The sequence below is a fragment of the Dicentrarchus labrax genome, unplaced genomic scaffold (assembly GCF_905237075.1).
Source record: "Dicentrarchus labrax unplaced genomic scaffold, dlabrax2021, whole genome shotgun sequence".
NCBI lineage: Eukaryota > Metazoa > Chordata > Actinopteri > Moronidae > Dicentrarchus > Dicentrarchus labrax.
Window position 1 is genome coordinate 7508779 of NW_026136715.1, and position 21860 is coordinate 7530638.

General features: G+C 40.6%; 1 protein-coding gene across 1 annotated transcript; it reads right to left on the reverse strand.

Moving 5' to 3' along the window:
• Positions 1 to 266: 266 nt before the first annotated feature.
• On the reverse strand, positions 267 to 21600 carry cacna1fa (calcium channel, voltage-dependent, L type, alpha 1F subunit a). Its single transcript, XM_051425445.1, has 47 exons — positions 21211 to 21600; positions 20148 to 20350; positions 19917 to 20021; positions 17633 to 17772; positions 17396 to 17541; positions 17140 to 17292; positions 16852 to 17048; positions 16659 to 16762; positions 16400 to 16542; positions 16240 to 16308; positions 16080 to 16146; positions 15949 to 15975; positions 15523 to 15683; positions 15142 to 15367; positions 14791 to 14998; positions 14526 to 14646; positions 14337 to 14409; positions 14180 to 14243; positions 14031 to 14088; positions 13838 to 13934; positions 13562 to 13691; positions 13394 to 13453; positions 13195 to 13301; positions 12833 to 12920; positions 12505 to 12612; positions 11549 to 11601; positions 11298 to 11444; positions 10526 to 10727; positions 10274 to 10432; positions 10045 to 10155; positions 9862 to 9945; positions 8888 to 8908; positions 8631 to 8759; positions 8458 to 8523; positions 7863 to 7954; positions 7471 to 7630; positions 6291 to 6418; positions 6095 to 6191; positions 5906 to 6008; positions 5709 to 5810; positions 5375 to 5499; positions 4588 to 4928; positions 4330 to 4485; positions 3493 to 3875; positions 2807 to 2922; positions 2382 to 2711; positions 267 to 1200 (listed from the first exon to the last, which is right to left on the reverse strand). Exons 1-47 carry the CDS (start codon positions 21227 to 21229, stop codon positions 994 to 996), a joined length of 6186 nt encoding a protein of 2061 aa, XP_051281405.1. The 5' UTR covers positions 21230 to 21600; the 3' UTR covers positions 267 to 993.
• Positions 21601 to 21860: the final 260 nt, after the last annotated feature.

The following is a 21860-nucleotide window of genomic DNA, read 5'->3' on the forward strand; positions in this document are numbered from 1 at the left end:
CAAGGGTTGTTGTTTTGCATGATTCTTTTTGTATAAAAGGGGAAGAGAAACCCAGATGTCGTTGTCCATCTGTGGGTCCATTAATGACTGATTATGTAATTCACTCTTTTTGCGTTTTGCTGCGGGTTTTCAACATCCTTTATAGCTCTTTGCTGTGGGAAAAGAAACCAAAAGCCCCCTTAAAATGACCTTTTCAGCTACAGTACAGTACATAGATAATACTAAACAACAATAATAACTATAACAAAAAAAGAATGAAACATGCATGTGAGAAAAACATGCTTTATTAATAGTCACAAAAATCCCCAAACAAAACTCTGCTATGAGTTTTTATGTTTAATATTAGAGGATATTTAATATTCGGTATATTTAAATATTTCTCTAATATAGCGAATGCTGGTGGGCTCAATCAGTAATTTCCTCTGGTTTTCATTATTTGTGTAACAGAGTATAAATATTCAATTGATCTAATAGTTTATATATATATATATATATATATATATATATATAATGTTTATTTGCCACGATTGCAACTGAACATACAAGTGTATAAAGTAAGAAGTACAGTAAAAAATAAATTACAATACAATGCAAAAAATGGTCCTTTGTCATGACAATGTTACGAGCCACAGTTTTCTGTCACGTACACCAGGCGTCCGCAGTCATAGTGTTCATCCTGTCACATACGGACATGTGCTCTTAAAATCAGTGTGTGTGTGTGTGTGTGTGTGTGTGTGTGTGAAATTATGTGTACGTGTGTTTTGGCATTCATAAATGAAAGCATATCTTACCCAAGACAACATTTTACCTTGGGACAACAAAGTAGACAAAATTGACGTCCCATTTGTATCACATCTGTCTTACACACATGCTGTCGACTCCACATTCTTATATAAACACACACCACATAAAAGATTTTGTTCTTCTTTTTCTTTTTTTAAAATAAACCTCACATATCACTTTTCTCACACAGTTATTTCAGAGTTTCTGATCTCAGTAAGAGATCACGCAGTTCATTTCGTCGGCCAGTTCATCCTCAAAGCGAGAAATCGACTGACTGGCACCACGAGCTATGAGGTCAGCGGCAGCGCTCTCCATATCGTCCAGGCTCATGTGACAGGCTTCAGCAATCTCCCGCTTGGCAAAGCTCACAAACTTTGGGTCCCTGGCGTAGATGCCGAGACCCTCGGAGATCAAAATCTGACATTGGAAAAGAAAGAAAAAGCAGAGTACAGTACAACGATTCTGTCTCTCACACACAAACATAAACATGCATGTCTGTCTGATTGTCATGATGTTCAGTGCACAGAGAATTTTATCAGCTCAAAGAGTCACTTAGACAAATTGAAATGCCCTCTGGTCAACAATGAGTAGCAACTTTATTTCTTCCATCATAATGTAAACAGTGGATTTACAGCGCACTTAGTAGAATGAGAAAACATTACTCTACAAAGAGTTTCTCTCAGTGGTGCTCCAATATGTGCGTCAAACTACATCAGCCAATACCAGAATAAAAAATGTAACCTTTTAAACTGTGGATATTTGTTTTTTGTTCTTAACGTAAAAGTTGTGTGTTCATATGAAAACTGACACAGGTTTTGCTCACTGTGATCATTCGTTTCTAACTTGTTTCGAATGAAATTTGTACTGTGGCCCTCAGAGCTCAAGGCCCTGCAACTTATGAGTAAAACAACTGCAAATAGACAAAACACAAGCAAATTAAGGAAAAATTTTCCCCAATTTGACGACACGTGCGACATTTAGAAAAATACACTGGAACAGAAAACACAACCAAATACAGAAACGCTGCAAGAAGCACAGACGACAACGTTCACTGTTTCCAGGGGACAATAAAAGGTGATGAACACTGCTGCTTGTTGTTGTTACGTTTTGTGACTCGTGAATTTATTGAAGTCGTTGCTCTATTTGGTTGGGTTTTCTCACTTTGCAGCATTTTGTCTAAATACTGTGCACATGCTGTCAAATTGGTAAAGACGTTTTCTTAATTTACTTTTGCATTTTGTCTATTTGCAGTCTGAGGGCCACCATAGATCCACAGGTCGGTTATTCTGCGCAATCATCTATTCCAAAGATTATCCATAGCTAAAACTTGGCTTCAGCAGTCTGAGTTAGTCAAATTAAATTACTAGTACGAAGTTTCCTCTATTGGCTATTGTTAATAAGATATAAGATAGACTTGAACACTTGTGACCATATCCTTTGATACAGCTGTTGCACATCAGTGGATACAGGTGGGAAAATATTGGTTTTAGTTAAGAAAACTAACAAAATCAATCTGCCAGAGGGTTCAAAGAGTGTATAAACTGGTGGTTGCTAAAGGTTTCTCAGTTACAAAAATCCCCTGCTGCATTATTACTCACCGACTCAACCAGACTGTCTGCACTGCCTCTGTCTACGAAGCCCTGGTTGACGGGGGGCATCCTCATGCTTGTGAAGGTCCTTGTCTGACCAGGGTACCAGCCAGGGCGGCTTGCTGCAGGGAGGCTGGCGGAGCCGTCATTCCACAGCTGCTGGCTGGTGCCGGTGGCTTCGTCCACCAGGATCATAGGGGTGTAGATGAGCTTGCCCTTGCGTGCTGAGGGGTTGACTATTCCTGAAACAGGAGTGGTGCCAGCTCCTGCTGTAGTCACCCAGGAGGCGGACGACATGGAGGACACACTGCTGGGCCGGGAGTCCAGGCTGTGCTGGGTCTGACACAAGAAAGTAAGAGCAGGAGAAGACTAGTGAAATAAGATGTGTGAACGCTAACATTTTGAGTGTGTATGATTGTGTGCCATTGTTTTACCTGTAGTCGGGATCTGGATGGGGATGGGCTTCCACGGTAGCTTCCTGGGATTGGGAGGTGGTTGTCCACGCTGCTCTGTGGCCTCAGACACTGGAAGTTAAAGCTAGGTGCACGACCTTAAACGATAAGCAAGGAAGCGTCAGGAAACTGGCCAGAATGCATGACTACAACCTTGTGTGGAGGGATTTAGCATTAGCATGGCCAAATGAGCCCACTAGGGGGCCTCGGGGTAAAAATTCATTTTGTAGGTGATTAAACTACCACAAACCAACTGACACACAATCAAAGTCTGGGTAGTTTACCTGCTTTACTTTGCTACTAATCCAGCAATGAGCACCAGTAGTTAACGTATAACTAGAATCCTGTGCCTATATATAATTTGTGATTATTCCACAGCACAGGTACCAGCCAAAATAACCCATCAAACATCCTTTTGAGTGATTTAGTAGTGGGGTGATGGTTTTAGATTAGACTATGAACAATCATAAAACAGTATAAAATGGCCAACACAATTTCCTAGAGCCCAAAGTGACAAAATAATCTGCTGCTTTGAACAGCAGTCCAAAACCCAAGAACATTCAATTTGCTATAATCAAAGATAAGGGAAAGCAACATGGAAACATAACACATTTAGTATTTTTGCTTGACAAATGACAATAACAGTTGCAGCTTTAATGGCATGTTACCTTTCGGTATGGTAGGAAGTAGTCGCCTCCTGACGAACTGTGGGGCGCCATTCTCATTTCCATTGTAGCCGTTCCCGTTGAAACCACTGATAGTGCTGCCGTTGTCATTGAATGTACTTCCGTTGCCGTTGGCGCTGATGATACTGCCGTTGTCATTGTAGCCAGAGTATCCGTTCCCGTTATATTCATTTGTGTCATAAGGAGTGGGGCTTGTAGCGACACTCCCTCCATTCATGTTGGTGTCATTATAACCGTTGCTGACGTAGCCATTGGCATCATGAGAGTTGTAAGGTATCTCCCCAATGCTGTTAGCTCTTTCCAGGACCTGATCGTTGTAGCCTGTCCCAGTTGGTACAGGAGAGACAGCTTCTGGGTACATGTACCTACAAGACCAATACCAAGAGTTTTAGCATCATTTAAGATGTTCAATAGTTATTTGCCTTCCTGCCAAGCGTTAGATAAAAAGATCAATATCATCCTTGTGTCTGTCTGTTAAATGTGAAGGTGGAGGCAAGAAATGGTTAGCTTAGCTAAGCATAAAGACTGGGAAAAGGGCCAAAAAAGCTGGCCTTGCTCTGTTCAAAGGTAAAAACATCTGCCTATCAGCACCTCTAAAACTCACTGATTAACACTTTATATCCTATTTGTTTAACTTGTAAAAACAAAGGTGTAAATACAACCAGGTAAGTTAACCGCCTGCTGGCTCCAGCTCCATATTTAATGAACAGACATGAGAGTGTTATCGATCTTCTCACCAAAGCAAGAAAGGGAATAAGTGTGTTTATCCATTCCTCACATGTTGTATCTCTCTCCTCCCTTCTCTTCCTTGCTCCTTACCTGTCTACTGATGCTATACTTGCAGCATCCCCTTCACAGCTGTAAACCTGCTCAGCTACTGCAGGTGCAGCCACCACAGGTGCAGCCACCACAACTGGTTCTTCAACTACAATCTCTGGGGGAGGAGGAGGAGGCAACTCGCTGATGGAGTCCATCCTGAACAGGAGAGAACGGGTAGGATAAGAAACAACTCGGTGTGACTTCTTACAGTACCAATGTGGAAATTCACAACTTCATATAAAACAAGGGGAAACACACCTGATGGGCAGCGGTGCCGACTTCACGGGCTGTTCTGTTACAACGTCTGCCAGCTCTGATCCTGGTCTCTCGTGCTCCCGCAGGCCCATCACCTGCTCTGTGATCACACCCCCGTCGTCTCCTTTGGGCTCAGGTTCCATGATCACAGTTGTCTGCTCTACCAGGATGTCTATAGGTGGCAGCGGAGTGCTGGCAGGTGTATTGGTCGCTGAGGTCCCGGGCTCACTGTCAAATATCTCATCACCTGCCATCTCTCCCTCCACACCCTCCTCCTCTTCCAGGTCACAGGTCATCGCCAGACGCATTTCTGGAGCCAGGTCCTGCAGCGTCCGCAGCCCTTGCTGAGAACACACAAAAATACCATGAGTGTCTAGCAAATATCCATAAAGCAACAACAACCTCTCAAAAATGCATTTTGTTCATTGTTACTTCATTTGGATGTTTGATCTTACTAAATAATAATGTATGAGCAGAGTTTGAAGCTAGAAACATGTTTTCACATTAATCCGCTGAAGGAGGAGAGTTTCTCTATGCTTAACTTAAATCTGAGTTTAAGACAGGGATCTTCTGACCCGCGACATGATGACAAAAATATTATATCATTCAGCCCACAAGATAATTTTTTTCATTTTTCTTTCTACTTGTTTCATATCAATTTCAATTACCCCTTCATGTTCAGCTGCAAACAACAAAGATTATATGAAATGATGATATAAAAATGTAAAGAAACTGCTTTTTTAATGTTTTTTGTAAACAAGTATGAGGAATATTTCAATTTCTATGTCACCTGCAGGGAAGCCGCCTTGTCCTTCCTTTTGGATTTCCTCTCTCTCTCCTTTCTCTTGCGGAACTTTTTGAAATAGTCTTGAATCAAGAAGCTGGCATAAAACTTCCCACAAGTCACCTCATCCCCTGAGAAGGAAAACAAGTTGGTGATGAAAATGTGGAGGGCTAAGAGGAACTGATGGATGATGAGAAAGTCTTAAATTATTCTTGTATTCAAGCAAACAGTATATTTTTGATCATGTTGCTTTGATGAGTCACTAATGGAAAACGTTGAGTTTAATATTTGTAGAGCTTTCACAGTCTTTTCACCATGGGTAGCAGCTATGTACACTTACCTCTAGGGGGAGGAATTACTTCATCAATGAGCTTGGGCTTGGTGCGCTTCCAGAGCTTCTTAATGATCACCTTCAACTCTTCGTTCTGCTGGTCGATTGGGCCTGAGAGGGACAAAAGCAAACAAATCCTATAAGGAGAACAACATCCTAAAAACACTGAGCGAGCTAGTCTCACAAGTCTGCCTATGAGGTCTAACCTTCGGTCTTGATCTTGAGTGAGGTTCGCACAAGAGCAAACAGGGTGGCACTGAAGGTGACCGTCCCGTCTGCGTGCAGTGGAACGTTCATAGCAACCAGTCTCTGAAAACACAAGAGGACGAGGCAGAAGGAGTAAGATCTATCCCACTATTTATGTTCCTAGTGTCAAGTGTGCAGCACTGACTTACCTTGCAAGCAACACGATGAGGACACAGTTTTCCAAAACCAAGGGGTGGCTGAATCCTGCGCAGCATAGTGACGACATCTATGTGCTTTATACGACCACTGCGAGAGGCAGAAGAGCACAAAACAGACATTTACTGAGATATAAGAATATTCTGGAAACAGTTAGAGGGAACAAACAATAGGATGAATGAGTCTTACGTGGCCTCGGGATCGTAGTCAGACCAAACTCTCTTAAACTCATCCAGGTGGTGAGTACCGAGCACAGTCCAATCACGTGTCAGGTATTCAAAGTTGTCCATGATGACAGCAATGAACAAGTTGATAATCTTGATTAAACAGAGACACAACAGCTACTTGTTACCAACATGTCACTTATGAAACATGATGTGTGAAGTGTAATCATTAAAAAGTGTGAATTTCTGATGAGAAAGTTCAATTCAAACTACCTGAAAACATCTAAAACACTATATCAGCTGAAATGCATTCACTTTATGTGTTTTAAGGCAATTTAATAAAAGTAATCAAAATATATATCCAGGTCTGTGAACAGCCCAGCACCCAGGTCTATTTTAGCACCCAGGAGGGTCCTGGTGGGTCTCTGCTAAAGGTCAACGACCACACACAGACCGATGGATGTCAGCTGTCCACAAGAGTAGAAACCACAGAAGGAATGCAAGACACATATGAACGTGTCCGCCGTGGTTGTAAATCTGGTTTCAAGGAGCTTCAAACGGGGAGGAGGGGATAGAATTGGGTTTTTCAAAATAATGTTTCCCACACTTGGATTTTGGGCCTTTACATATCAAATTAAGGTCTTCGGCACCATATAGATTTACACTATGTTACTGGATGGCATTGATGATGATTTTGGCAAAACTATAACTTGCAGAAATTCACTACAGATCTAAAACAGCTAAAAAGATTATGCGCTTCAACTTTCATTTCCTATACTTCAGATTAGACCATCTTCTGCTCTCACACATTCTCCAGGTTTGAAGTCACCTGCGTTTAACCTGTTTAATGTCTTAAAATAGCACTGAGATCATAGAAATGTTACCACCATATTTGCCCTCTTAAAATCAGGATTTTGCTGTCTGGATTAACCAAATCTCTCTGAGGAGCTGGGAATTGGAGAAGACAGGGTGAGCATTATAAACTGCTACTGCTCAGTTGCTGTAATACTATCCTTTCTACTTTCATCTGACTTTGATCCCACTTGACCTGACAGCCTGTAAAACACCAGTCTGAATTAATCATACCTAAATTAAATTTGGAGTCAGGAGGCCGTATTAAGTTATATCAAAGGAGGGAAAGTGTTTTACAAACGATCTGAGGCAGAAGACGGAAAGGATCTTTAATCCTCCGCAGCTTCGCTCACCAGGTAAGCACAAAGCATGAAGAAGCTGATGAAGTAGATGTAGGCCAAGTTGCTACCGCAGGAGTATTCTTCGCCGGGCTCAGTGTCGGATTCTGGGTCACAGCGTCTGCCGGGCAGAGCTGCCAACATAATCTCCTGCCACTGCTCTCCAGTGGCACACCTACGAGTACACAGAGACAGTGCAGCATTCTCATTTGTCCTTTACTTACGCACTGAGGTATTTTAAATCTTGTTTTAAAGGAGGATAATTAATTAGAGGACAGATTAAATACTGTGTTGGGGTTACAGCTCACACATGGCAGCGAATAGCAGAATGCAGGTCATGTTTGATCAGTTGTAAAAACTTTGAAAACACACTTGGTCTCTGTCTCTTTCTGGGTAAAATGGCTCACCTGAAGAGCACCAGGACAGCCATGAAGAAAGTCTGGAAGTTGCAGTTTCTGTTGATATGTGTGTTGTCATCAACGGCCACTTTCCCAAACGACTGGAAGGAGAATCAGAATCAGGTTTATAGCAGGTTTTTGCATACAAGCAGTTTGTCTTGGGGTCGCAATAAACATATAGTAAAGTATGAGAAAAGAAAAGGAAAAAAAGTACTGCAAGTCAAGAATCTTAAACAGGAAAATATAGAAAATATGGAAAATATCTGTTTCAAAGTAAAAATAGGTGTACAGTTTTGGGTCTTGTTTGTAACACCAGCTCAATATGGCTAATTAAAACTTAATGAAGTTTAGTGTATTTATTTATTTCTCAGGGACAGTGCATATTATTAATAAACATTGCCAAAATAAGCCAAAAGGTTAGTTTCCATCTGTAGAGTCCCTGGCCATCTTTACAACCTAAAATCAGTATAAGATGTGCAGGCTGACTGTCTTGTCTATGATTATACGGTTTGGTCTATTAATAATTAGTTAATTGATTAATTTTAGTTGGTGAAAATGAAACCAACCAAACCTTTAAAAGCCTGGATTGATAAGAGAGACTCACTTGCATGCCAATCACAGCGTAGATGAAAAAGATCATGGCGATGAGCAGACCAACGTAGGGCAGAGCCTGAGCAGAAGAAAGTTACAATTACAAAAACAGGATTTTATAAGTGAACATTGTACTGTAGCCAACCCTTTGTGATATGCGAATGACTCGCTCTGTGCCGCACTGACCTGCAGCGACTTCACAAAAGTCCAGAGGAGGGTACGAATGCCTTCTCCTTTGCTGAGCAGTTTGACCAACCTCAACACTCGGAAGAGACGGAAGAACGTGATGGACACTTTTCCACTTTCTCCTTTACCCTAGAATAAATGTGTTGAAACAAAAACAAGTGATAAAATATATGTGTTACAATGATCACACATCTTAAAGTATAAATCAGAAAACTTAAGACACGTGTGGAGTTTCAGTGGTTGTGTTCAGCTCTCACCTCACCATGACCGCCTCCTCCCTGTGTCCATATTCCATACAATCGACAACAGACGATGTGAGAGGAAAGAGATTAGAAAGACGTCAGGATCAGGCACCAATTAATTATTAATTTGATTGAGCATTGAGCATTTATTCATTTAACTGTCTCCACACTGCTAGGAACCCAATTCTGCTGAAGAAATACAGATTTTTATTGGTTGGAAAAAAAAAAAAAAACAGTCAAATTTCATTACATTTATTATAATCAGCTTATAAAACACCCACCTCAGTGTGACCTCAGTGTGACCTGAGTGTCCTTAATGGAAGCTATAGCCCTGGTGGCAGTAATAGTTTTCATTCTAGCAACTGGATTATCTTACTGGATAAACTACTTTAGATAGATAGATAGATAGATAGATAGATAGATAGATAGATAGATAGATAGATAGATAGATAGATAGATAGATAGATAGATAGATAGATAGATAGATAGATAGATAGATAGATAGATAGTTTATTTATCCCGAGGGAAATTCAAGTATGCAGTAGCATACGAAACATACATACATACATTAAACATAAATTTAAACCTACATTAAAATAAAATTATTATTTTTTATATTATATATATATTATATTCATATGATGTACAAACCTCCTCTTTTTCAAATTATTTACTTTTAAATAATATTACCATGAGCACTCAATAATTTCTGTTGTATACACGCAGCTTGTTTCAGTTTTTTAGATGATCCTTAACTTCTATTGATGCCAACACGGTCAATAGCTCTCTTTGGTGTTAACTGGAGGGTTTGTTTTACCGCAAGGAGACAAGAAGGTAACAAATGTAGCTTGTAACTTTGTCATTTTTCATAGTAAACCTTGAAATCAGTTATTGGCTCCAGATGATTATTTTTTGTTTTAAAATTCACTGCTTTTACAGAGAGATTAACTTTTTCTCATTTTCTCAAACGGGTGTCTGAATGAACTTACACTAAACTCAGAGACTGCAATATCCAACACGCTCCCCACGACAATCAAAGCATCGAATGAATTCCATGGATCAATAAAATAGTGCTGCAAAGGAAAGAAAAAGCAAAGAGAGAGAGAGAGTCAAAAACAGTGTTGACAGCTGTTGTGAATGTGTTTTTTGAAGGTAAAAGAGTGAAACCTCACATGAGCCCGCAGAGCCAGTAACTTGATGATCATCTCTATAGTGAAAACCACAGTGAAGATCATGTTGAGGATGTCCATGATGGAGGTGAACATTTTAGACTGCTCGTAATGCTGAGAGAAAAGCAAAAAAAACGTCCCATCACAACACTGAAAGAGGTTCATGTTGATGATATTTTTGTTTTACGAGAGGTGTGTGTGTGTGTGTGTGTGTGTGTGTGTGAGATGATACCTGAACAGCCAGAGTGAGCGTGTTCCCCAGAATCAACACGAACATGATGTATTCAAACTGGCTGGAGTTGATAATCCTCCAGAATTTAAGCTGAGAAGGGTTCTTCGGAATATAAATCTTTATAGGTTGAGCTTTCAGTGCGTAGTACACACACTGGCGCTGTTAAAAAAAGAAGAAAGTGATTATTCACTTGAAAAATGACACATATATATTACACATAAATAATTAGATAATTAAAATGATCAAACTAACTTGATTTTTGTTGAGTTCGCAGTTTTTGAACTCAGCCTCTCCTTGCTCTCGAAATGTGATAATGACAAAACCCACAAATATGTTCATCATGAAGAAGGCAATGATGATGATGTAGATGATGAAAAAGATGGAGATTTCCACTCGGTAGTTGTAAATGGGACCTCGGTTTATGGCGTTGGCATCCACGGCCCGGTAAAGGAGCCTTTATACAGAAAAACGTTTCTTGGTAAAACACTGATTTAAAGTAGGTAAAACTTAAAGGATAAGGCTGAAGATATTATATTTTTTTTCTTACTGTCAACTTATCCCATGAAAAGACCAAAATCAACAATTATTTGATTCCATTAGCCGGATATAGCTCATTACTCTGCACCCTAGAGCTCCATCGTTGTCCAAAAACTATTAAAAACACATCAATGTGGTTCCTTCCTTCATGATACACATGGGCACTGTTGTTTATTTTAAGTCAATCCCACACACACCATCACTAGAGCACCAAAGGTGTTAATCCACAGCTGAAAATAGTCCCCAACAAATGCACTATTCACTCCTGTTTTGGTAAAACCTACAGTAACCCAGCTGTTTTAGTGAATTACTGAGACATTTAAGAAATTAAACTGTGTATTTGTGACCAATAAAAAATCAGTAAAAATAGCAGACAAGGTAGGGAAGTTGGAAAGTATTAAGAGATCGACTCAAACATTCTTGGATTTTTTCTTTTCATAGGATTTGTTGACAATATTAATATTAACAATGTAAAGTTACTACTCACTGTGGCCAGCCTTCAAATGTTGACACAGTGAACAAAGCCAGCATGCCCATCAGCACATTGTCAAAGTTGAAATCACTGTTTTCCCAAATCCTCTCTTTCACCATGGGGTGGTTCATATCCCCGTCTTTATAGACCACAAACGTTCCCCTAAAATGCAACACATACACACGTGTTATGACATGTGACAGCACGTTCAAAGACTGTGAAGTGCTGTTTAGAAAAGTAGAGAAATGAATAAAAAGGAAACTGACTTGCACTCGTCAGGCGTGTGTTTGGCTTCATCCGTGCAGCTGTAGAATCTGCCCTGTAACATTAAACACAGGAAAGTTATACCATTAAAAACGCTCACTGGCCTCCTCCCCTTTAAATGCTGTGAATAAGAGAATATAAATACACTTTATAAGTTACACCTGTACAATCTAATGTAGTCCAATACAACAGCTAAGCTATAACATCCATCTTTACCAAGAGCATTATCTTGGGAATGTGTTATATGTTTATTATTGTCATAGTTAAAGGTGACGTTGTATTGGTATAGACAGTGTGGGGGTCCAAATGAGAGCACATTGTACATTTCCCACAATTAGGTAGTATTTATGAAAATTTGCACATTTAGATTGTAGTTTATTGACATTTGAATTTACATTTAAAGCTGTTTAATAGTCTGTGATTCCCTGAGATAGTGGCTGCCCCTCCACTTACAGACTTTAAATCCAACTACCAATTAGAATAATAAATTTTCCAGTAGTAGCGAGTGGGGAAAGATTACATAGTATCTAGGGGCTTTTTAGAAATAAAGAGAGTTGGAAAAGACACCAAGCTGGCAATACTGAGGGTACTGGGCGCAACCACGTTGAGGGAGTCACACACTTATTATTTATCTTAATAAACAGAAATAAATTGAAAAATAACTAAAGAAAGTGCTCAAAAGAGGAGGAAATATTTTACACATTTTCTACTGTGTATTGGGGGGAGGTAGATTGGTACTTATGTCCCCACCAAAGATTGCGTGGTTGTGCCCTTGTGAGGGGGAAAGAATATTAAAAATACCACTCAATATAATGCAGTCCAGCACAATACCACCAACTAGAAACATTATAGGCGTCATAAAATTAGATTTTATGGCAAAACAGTTGTATTGGATTGCATTAGATTGTACAGGTGTAGCTAATAAAGTGAACACTGAGTGTAGGAATCACTCATGTACCTTGAAGAGCTGCACTCCAATACAGGCAAACATGAACTGAAGGAGTGTTGTGACAATTAAGATGTTGCCGATGGTTCGGATCGCCACAAACACACACTGCACCACATTCTGTGAACACACAACACACAACAGAGGACATGTGTTAGCTTCACATAACAACAAACTGTACTTTATATACACCAAATAAATAGCAATATACACAGAGTGACCACAACAATAGCAACACCGGTGCAATATAATACAACAATCCTGTAATAAATACTAACTTAAGTAATATAGAGTTTGAATACAAGAAAGAAATAAAAGTTAAAAGAAGAGAAGGGTCCACCTTTAGTCCCTTGGCTCTGTTAATGGCTCGAAGAGGCCTGAGCACTCGCAGCACTCGGAGAATCTTGACCACAGAGATTGCACTTGAACTGAGAGCAACAATGCAAAAGATTAGAGTCAAGAAAACAAAAGATAAAGAAAAATGGCAGATTGGGCTGAGAAATAGAGAAAACAAAGTATAAAACTACTTTGTAAGAATGAAATTATTTAATTTGACTCAATACTAATGTGTGTTAACATCAAACTTCAACACTTAGAGACATCGCTGCTCCTGCACATTACAGACACACAACCGTGACTCCTATTGATTTTTCTGTCAGAGGTGAACTGTGTGCGGTTTGAGTTAGACCGATATCTACTTACTGTAAAAAGAAAGACGTGAGCGACACGCTGACGACCAGCAAGTCAAGAAGGTTGAAAGCATTTCTACAGAAGGAGCCAGTGTGCAGAAAAGCTCCGTAGACTGTCATCTGAACACGAGCGAGGAGGTAAAGAAACAAAGTTAAAAACTACTCCATCTAATTACATGAATGTCGTCAATTCCGGCCCCTGCAACCGTTACCTTTAGTACGATCTCCACTGTGAATACTGAGGTGAAAACATAATCGGCGTAACCGAGCACCTGAGGATGAGAGAAATTAGTTTGAGTATTCAGTCTGGTTTATTGTGTAGGTAATGATGAGCAGATGTTCTGTCTGCAAGGATGAGGCTCTGATGTTGTCAGTCTTACTATGTTCCTGAATGAGTGGGATTTGATTGGATCCTCAGCAGCCAGGGAAATACTGCTGAGGATGATGAAGATGAGAATGAAGTTGGTGAAGTAGGGGTGATGGATGAGGTTGTGGCAGGCAACTCGCAAACTGAGAATGGGAAAGGAAATGTGGATCATTTTAAGTAATATTTTGGTGTTAAAGCATATGACGCAAATCTGTGGGGAATTAAAGAGTAAGATTATAGAAGTACAGTTAAATTAGGTTAATTTGGCGCATGTATGATCTCAGGTTACCAGTTTTTCTTTCCAAGAATGAAGAAGGAGCTTCCATCAGGGATTGGAACGATTTTCTCTTTGGGCCCTGAGAACTCAGGTTTTAATGGAGCAACTCCTACAATAAAATAAAGAGCAAAGAAGAAAGGTGTAAGAGACAGTTAACATCTTAATAAACATGTCTGCTGCTTCTCCCGCATAGAGTCACTCTCACCCTCCAGTCCCTCGATGGCCCTCAGCTCCTCGTTGTCCTGCCAGTCGTCCTCTTCGTTCTACACAGAAAGACAAAAGATCAGCTGATGTTGTTTGTCATTTCACTTTAAATCCAATGTGGTGCAGGACAATGAGGAAAAGATTCTCTACCCCTGCATCTTCATCCTCTTTCTCTTCATCCTCATCCCACTCTTCCTCCTCGTCCTTTTTCTCTCTGAAAAAATGAACAGCAGCCGGAAATAAAAGGATGAGTCCGTTATAAATGTGTTCACTGCTCACCATCCTCTTTTTCTTTTGTCAAACTTACTCAACTTCTTTCTTTCCTCCGCCTCCTGCCAAGTTGTCCACAGCGATAGCCAAGAAGACATTGAGCAGAATGTCTGATTACAGAATTAAGGAGGCCAATTTGTTCCATTAGGAATTAAATACAAACCATTAAATGCTCAGACTGCGATAGAAATCAGACAGTGAGTGCACAAACACTGGAAAAGGATACAGTTACCGCAGACAAACAAGATGACGAAGTAGATGCACACCACCATGTTGGGGAAGATCGGCCCTCCGTAAGCCATAATGCCGTCGTACATCACAGCGTTCCAGTCCTCTCCAGTGAGGATCTGCGCAGAGAGAGCATCAAAGAGGGCAGAAAAGAGAGACACAGTAGACAGGCAGAGTGAGAGAGCTGCAGCTAATACCACAATACATATACCGGTAACAGCTAAGTAGAGACAGTGGTAACATCGTAAGGAAATGTAAATCACCTGGAAACATGTGAGCAGAGCCTGAGGGAACGAGTCAAAAGTACTTCTCTTCATCTGAGTCTCGTCAAAGTTGAATTTGCCGCCAAACAGCTGCATTCCCAGCAAGGCGAAGATGATGAGGAAGAGGAAGAGCAGGAGCAGAAGGGAACAGATAGCTTTCATGGAGTTGAGCAGCGAGTTGACCAGGTCAGACAAAGCAGCCCAGTGCCTGGGAACAACAAAATCAAAGGCAGCATATATCAGAAACATAAGATGATTAAAGATCCGCACATAGATGTCACTGGTTACTTCCTCATGCAGCCGACTAAAAAAGCTCCAGATGTTTTACCACTGAACTCTGGCACTAATTACCGAGTCATCTTGAATATCCTGAGCAGTCGGATGCAGCGCAGCACAGAGATGCCGATGGGCGGAATGACTTCCATCTCTACGAGCATTGTCTCGAGGATGCCGCCACACACCACAAAGCAATCAAAGCGGTTGAAGAGCGCCATGAAATAGATCTGCAGGCCAAAGGCGTACATCTTCATCAACATCTCCAGAGTGAACAGCAGCAGCAGTATCTTGTTGGCTCGCTCTGAGGGACGAACAGAGAAGAGAAGATGTTTTAGTATTAGGATGTATTAGGAGTGCATTTTGCTCTGGTGATTCCTTCTGAGTCAAGTTGTACAGCTGGTTGGGGTCAAATAAACATGAGTGAAGGTTAAAAGAAAAGGAGGAATGGATTCTTACCTTGCATTTCTGTGAGCCACTTTGGCTGACCGTAATGCTCGGAGGCACTGGCCACTGTGTTGAGAAACACCAGCAGAAGCACCAACCAGTAGAAGTTAGTGGTCTTCACGGCCACACGGCAGTTCTTCCTGAATGTATGATTCAGCTGGCACAACTGGTCACTAAAAAAAGAAAAGCAGTATTTTGAATTAGCCTTTTTTTCATTTTCAAAACAGTCCGAGAAAAATATATGAGCCTTTACAAAGATACAGTGTGTTTTCCTAAATCCATTTATGCTTTGTGTGAACATTGCAGCACAATAAACACAATATTTATGTATATAAGCTTGATAATGTAATATAATATAACAGGAGATATCAACTCATCATTCACCGGACTGCATTGTTTAAGTGAAAATAAATACAAATAATACAAAACAAATCTTACCAGAAGCTATTGGCCATCATCTTTGCCCTGAGAAAACAAGAAAATGTGAGTCCAAATCATGAACGGACTTCATTAAAGCCTGCGTGTCAGTGATGAATCAAAACAGTATTGTTATTTCTCTGTTGCCTTACATGAGAGAAGCACAGAAGCCACTGTCATCGTCGAGGTATGCAATGTCATCATCTGAGTCTGACTCAGCTGTTAAATAAAGATAAAGCACTGGCTGTTAGAGAGAATAATGTAAAATAAACATAACAACAATCAATGACAGCTGACATACAGCTGACATACCTCCACCATCCTCATTGTGCTTGTACCAGCCAAACTTCTTCATCATCTTTTTCTTTGCGATTGCAGCTCCTTTGAAGTCAAACAGAGGGCAGATTATTCATAAGGCAAAGCTGAATGTGGTTGTTTTGGTTTGAGTGTGTGCAATATGTGTTAAACTAACGTTTGTTTCCCTCTTCATCCACATCCTCGGCCTCTATGAGCCAGTCCATGTATCCTATCATGTCCTCCTCCATCTGCTTGCTCTCCTGCGCCTTCTGCAGCTCACCACGGGCTACGGCCTTTTCTCTTTCCTTGGAGAACTCTCTGTGACAAAACACAAACTCATGAAGCACCGAAGACACATGTAAGGGGTTCATTTTATTTCTCATAACACAATAAATGCACAGAAAGCTGCGGCCCGCAGTACAGCAGCTACCTACCCGCTCAACACACCCAATACGAGATTAATAATGAAAAAGGATCCAAAGATGACCAGAGAAACAAAGTAAATCCATGGAATCTCAAAGCCAATGGCATCATTCATCTGTGCAGAGAGACAAAGTAGAGGTAAGTATCTTCACTGACAACAAACAGATGTAAAACTGTGGAGGATCCAGGAACATGTCTGTGTACCCAGTAGAGAACATCTGTCCAACCCTCCATAGTGATGCACTGGAATACTGTCAGCATGGCGAAGAAAACGTTGTCGAAGTTTGTTATGCCGCCGTTGGGACCCTCCCATTTGCCCCTGCACTCGGTCCCATTCCCGTCACAAAAGCGCCCGCTGCCGGCAAACGCACAAGGTGACGGGTCGTCTTCCACCATGAGGCCTAGAGCAGAGAACAGCAGGAGGCATTGAGACAACACATACATTAAATAATGACGCCTTATAAGATCTGTTTTAGTTTATAGAGCAGGGACCTGTGCTGCTGGAGTAACACGTCTTGTGCATCCTGCCGATAAAAAGCTCCAAGCCGATGATGGCGTAGATGATGATGACGAACATAACCAACATACCGATGTGCAGAAGGGGGACCATGGCTTTCATGATGGAGTTCAACACAATCTGTAAACCTGACAAGGCAAACACACACTTTTGAATGCTGCATGTGGGATTAGGAAGGAACGCACATGCAAAAAACACACTCAAATAAACTGTAATGAAGGATGAACGCACTTGGCACTCCAGATACAAGCCGAAGCGGTCGCAACACCCTGAATGCTCTGAGAGCTTTGACATCCAGGCCTCCAGGTTTTCCTGCAGCATGATGGGCCTCTCCCGGCTTGTGATCTGTCATGGCTTCTGCAATGACACTGAACAACCTGCACAGACGACACATAATAGCTTGTTGAACTCATATTAGTGACGGAACATTTGATTGCAAATGGTGACAATATGAAGCGCCAAAAATACCCGACAATGACGATAACGAAATCAAGCAAGTTCCATCCGCTGCGTATGTAGGCGCTGGGGTGCATGACTAAGCCGTAGGCAAGAATTTTAGTGAATGTCTCGATGGTGAAGATGACGAGGAAGACATACTCGACTTGTTCCTGAGAACAAAAGAAAAGGCAATGTGGGGATGTTTGGCAAAATTGGTGTGACCTTTTTCATACGTCAGTGAGTGCGTCTGATAGAAAATAAATAAGGAAGGAGTGCTGGAGAAAATTTCATGTTATTGTCACAGTCAAATAAAGACATTTAGAAACTCCTGATTTCCTCCTCAACACAGACAGCCATAAGTTTCATTAACTGACGTTTTCATGCATGTGTGTTGTCATTAAAGGCTGACTGCAGTGGCTTTCTAACCTCTTAACCCAGTGCCTAACATGCTTAAGCCTGTCACCGAATCCGTTTTCTGTACCCTTCAACTTAATGCTTCTAATCACTGCTCCCACTGTCACTAAGGCTTTTACCTCAAGATGACACTATAATCCAGGCATAATGTGGTTTAATGTAAGATGAGTGGAATTCACAAAAATCTGTAACATTCACCAAAACTTGATCCAAAAGTTGATGATATTAACCGGTGGTACTGCAAGTCCCTGTAGGGAAGTGTATGTTAAAACTGTCAGCTCACCTCCTTTGTACAATCCAATAAAGGGATCTACTAACATCTATCCTGTTGCAACAGTAGGTGTGTGTCCTTGCAAGCCTTTTAAGTTAAAGGACCTAAAATCTAATTCAGATATTTGGTCATCTCTAACTAACAAGAAAAGGGTTGTTTCCAATAATGCATTAGCAATAATGTGGCTTTTTGTAAATATATATATATATATAAAGCTGTTGTTGGGTCATATTGGCTTATATTTATAATTGTTTTCAGTTTGGCCATTGTGTAATTCATAATGTACAGAAGAAAACATGATCAGAAAGAAAGAGAATAAGAGAGACAAAGAGAGAGATGAGGCAGATGGTTAGTGTTTAAGTAAATCATGATCCCTTACAGGACAGGGTCACCTAAAAGAGGTCACACACACTTTTTCTCTCTAATAGCATTATCATCCAACGGAGAAGTCACCTTCTCACTAATTGTTGCTACCTTCTGCAAAATGACTTCTGAATACAGTTCATGTACATAAAAAAAACTACACGTAATATATTTATCTCAGCATCCGTTGCACTATTGTCCACTGTCTACAAACATTATTGTTTTTTGTTTGTTTATATACATGTATAACTGTACATATTAGTCTATGTCTATTTTGTTGAATTTGTTGTTCTGTTTATTTATGCTGTTAGTCAAATCCCTTGTATGTGTGCACATACCTGGCCAATAAAGTGATTCTGATTCTTTTCAGGAAAAACTGAAAAGCTAATGTTTGTCACAAATCATGAATATATCTATCAGTGTCCTCAAATGGCTCAGAGGACATGAGAAGGAAAGTTATCTCTGGAGAACCAAGCAGGATTTTCTTAGTGAGAGTCAGTGTTTTGAAACAGGAACAGAGATACTTCATGTGATCTTAGTGAAAATACAAAATCTTCACCATGACAGCTTCATTCATTCCCCTTAAAGGGATGAAGTTCTAAACTTTTTACACTTTCCAAGGGCTGAGTGCTACTTCAGCAGCCTCATGCACCGTTTACACCTGATATATATGATCAAAGCACCAGCATCTGTTTGAAGTTCGCACTTCATGTCATATTCTCCATGTTTGCCCCTATAAGAACTCTCTTCAAGCACCTTTTTTTCTTTGTTACGTGTCCTCTAACCGACTGATCTAGGTATCAATTTGTCTGTGCATCACTAAAGCTAAGTATGCATGGGTGTATGCATGAATGCGTCAATCATACAAATAAGGGAATTAATGGAAGGCCCTTCACTGTTGGTTAAAGACTGAAAATACCTTCAAGTATGTTCTTTTTTCAGTTCCTTTCCTTCCTTCCTATGCAGGAAGAATATTTTCCCAGGTTTTACATTTTATTCTGTTCGTTTTTGTGTTATGATTTTTGTTGATTGTTACATTTGTTGTTGTGTACTGTGTGTTTTGGAGTTTTTGTGTGAAAGTGCAACATCCTCTGGTAGAAGCTGGTAATAGTAGTTACAAGCTGTTTTTTCAATATTTCCTTTTTAAGTAATTTTGTGGTGATCAAATCAGGCCAGTAATCTCTCCCATGAGATATCACCTTACTAAAATGTGTACTTACTTATCCTTAGGTTAAGCTACTGTTTATCTCTACAGGGGAAACTCACCAGTTGGTGATTGGAAGCATTGGAGTCATCATCAGGATACGGCTTGGTGACGCCCATGGCCACACAGTTGGCAAAAATGGCAAGTAGAATGAAAATATCAAAGGGCTTGAGGATTAGAGTTAAGGGTACAACAGACCTCGTGAATGCATCATTCCGCCTACACCCCAACACATTCTCATCAACACATTATGCATTTGCATCATATTAAGGACTGTTTGCAATAACATACACAAGAGAAGGATATTTCCACTCTACAAGGGCCAGTGCTGCCATGCGGATGGGGTTGCTGAGGGTGAGGCAGCAGAGGGCTCGGGGGGCCCTGAGGGCGGACTTGTTCGCCTGCATCGCCTTCTTGGCCCCCCCTCCTCTTTTTCTGGCCGAGCTGGTGGACCCGAGGGTGTCTGATTTTCCTCCATCGCCCCCAGGGGGGGCATCTGGCAAAAAAACAAAAAAATAAATACCGTAATTATGCTATTCTGTGTTTTAAAGCATCTTTGAACATGAAATCTAAAATATGGGAATGACTGAAAGATTTATGGTGTGAATTATTTTATTCTGAGCAAGTAAATGATACATCAAGGGTGTGATAGACATAAATAGTTATACTTTGCTAATAGAGCAATAAGTGTGTCTGCATTCCTCTCTCGCAACATCCAATTATTTCATTGCTAATATGAGCCCACATTTTATTATCCTGCACAGTTAGGGAAGGGATTTGAATCGTGGCTGTAGTAACAGGCAGGTATTCTGTCCTGAAGGCCTCATATTATAAGACCAGATGTGACCTACTTCTTTATTGGGAGCACTTAGCCAAGCACTATCCCCATGTAGGCCTATGAACACCTGTTGGCAATTCCCTCCACAAAGAATAGGCCTGCAGGTACATTTTATTATCTCCATATCGCCATGTAAAAACTACAAATTAGTAGCCAATAATATGGGCAGATAAGAGCTTGTGGAAATACTGAATGCCAGTAGTGCATCTTATTATTTTAAAAGGCATAAAGTAAGCTTTTATTTTAACTGAAGTAAACGTGCCTAACTATCAGGATGAACTATGTTCCAATGTTGTCACCTTCACTGAATATCTGGATGTATTATTTCAGAAAAGATAATCTGCCACCTAGGCCACCTGCTTTGTTCCATGATTTCTATTCCGCACATACCTTTACAGTAAAGTGAGCCTTTTCCTTTTGTAATGCATTAAAACCTTAAATAGTACTACATATAATAAGAATACTCTTTCTATTCTCTACTGTGTGCAAACCTCAGAGACATTGGAAGGAGTCCCTACCTTTCTTTGCCCCATCCATGTCCGCAGTTTAACACCACGAAATCACTTCAGAAAACCCACCATCAACTCCTCCTCAGGGGATCTGCGATGCGTAATGGATCACAGATATGAATTTGGCCCCCAAAAAGAAATAACTTTCTAAGAGTTAAAAAAAAGGACCATCTGCAGCCTGTCATTTCAAATCCACATGCAGCGAGCCGGTGCAGCTGAGAGGCTGCGGGCCATCCTGCTCACCGCCTGCTTGTAGCCTAGAAATCCAATTAATCCAATATTTTTATATATATATATACAAAATCCAATTTCTGGTAATTTCTTTCGAGTGTAAATGAAAAACTGCAATTGCTTTTTATCTAGGCAGGCACATAACGGTGAGGATTATTAAAACAAACGCGTCCCCATACCCGCGGTGGTCAGCCGTCGGGATTAAACTAGTTGAGCCGTTTAAAAGGATGACAGTGGAAATCTTTCCAGGGGAAGGTGGAGGTAGACTCAGGAGAAACCCTGTGGCTCTGTGGGGTTTTATTGCAAAGTTAAACAGAACAAAGGGGATATTAGGACGTTAATATCAGGATAGAAAAATTAGGATGCTTCACTTAATGCAAGTTAGAGAAACCTATTTCAGGACCGTGGACAGAAGCAGGCGATGGGTG

What these genes read in the sequence shown, in the direction of transcription:
- cacna1fa (XM_051425445.1), bottom strand. An exon ending in GGCTTCTGTGCTTCTCTCAT is followed by an intron (nt 15,976 to 16,079) that starts GTAAGGCAACAG and finishes TTGTTTTCTCAG; the next exon opens with GGCAAAGATGATGGCCAATA. An exon ending in ACATTTGAAGGCTGGCCACA is followed by an intron (nt 10,728 to 11,297) that starts GTGAGTAGTAAC and finishes TTCTGTATAAAG; the next exon opens with GCTCCTTTACCGGGCCGTGG.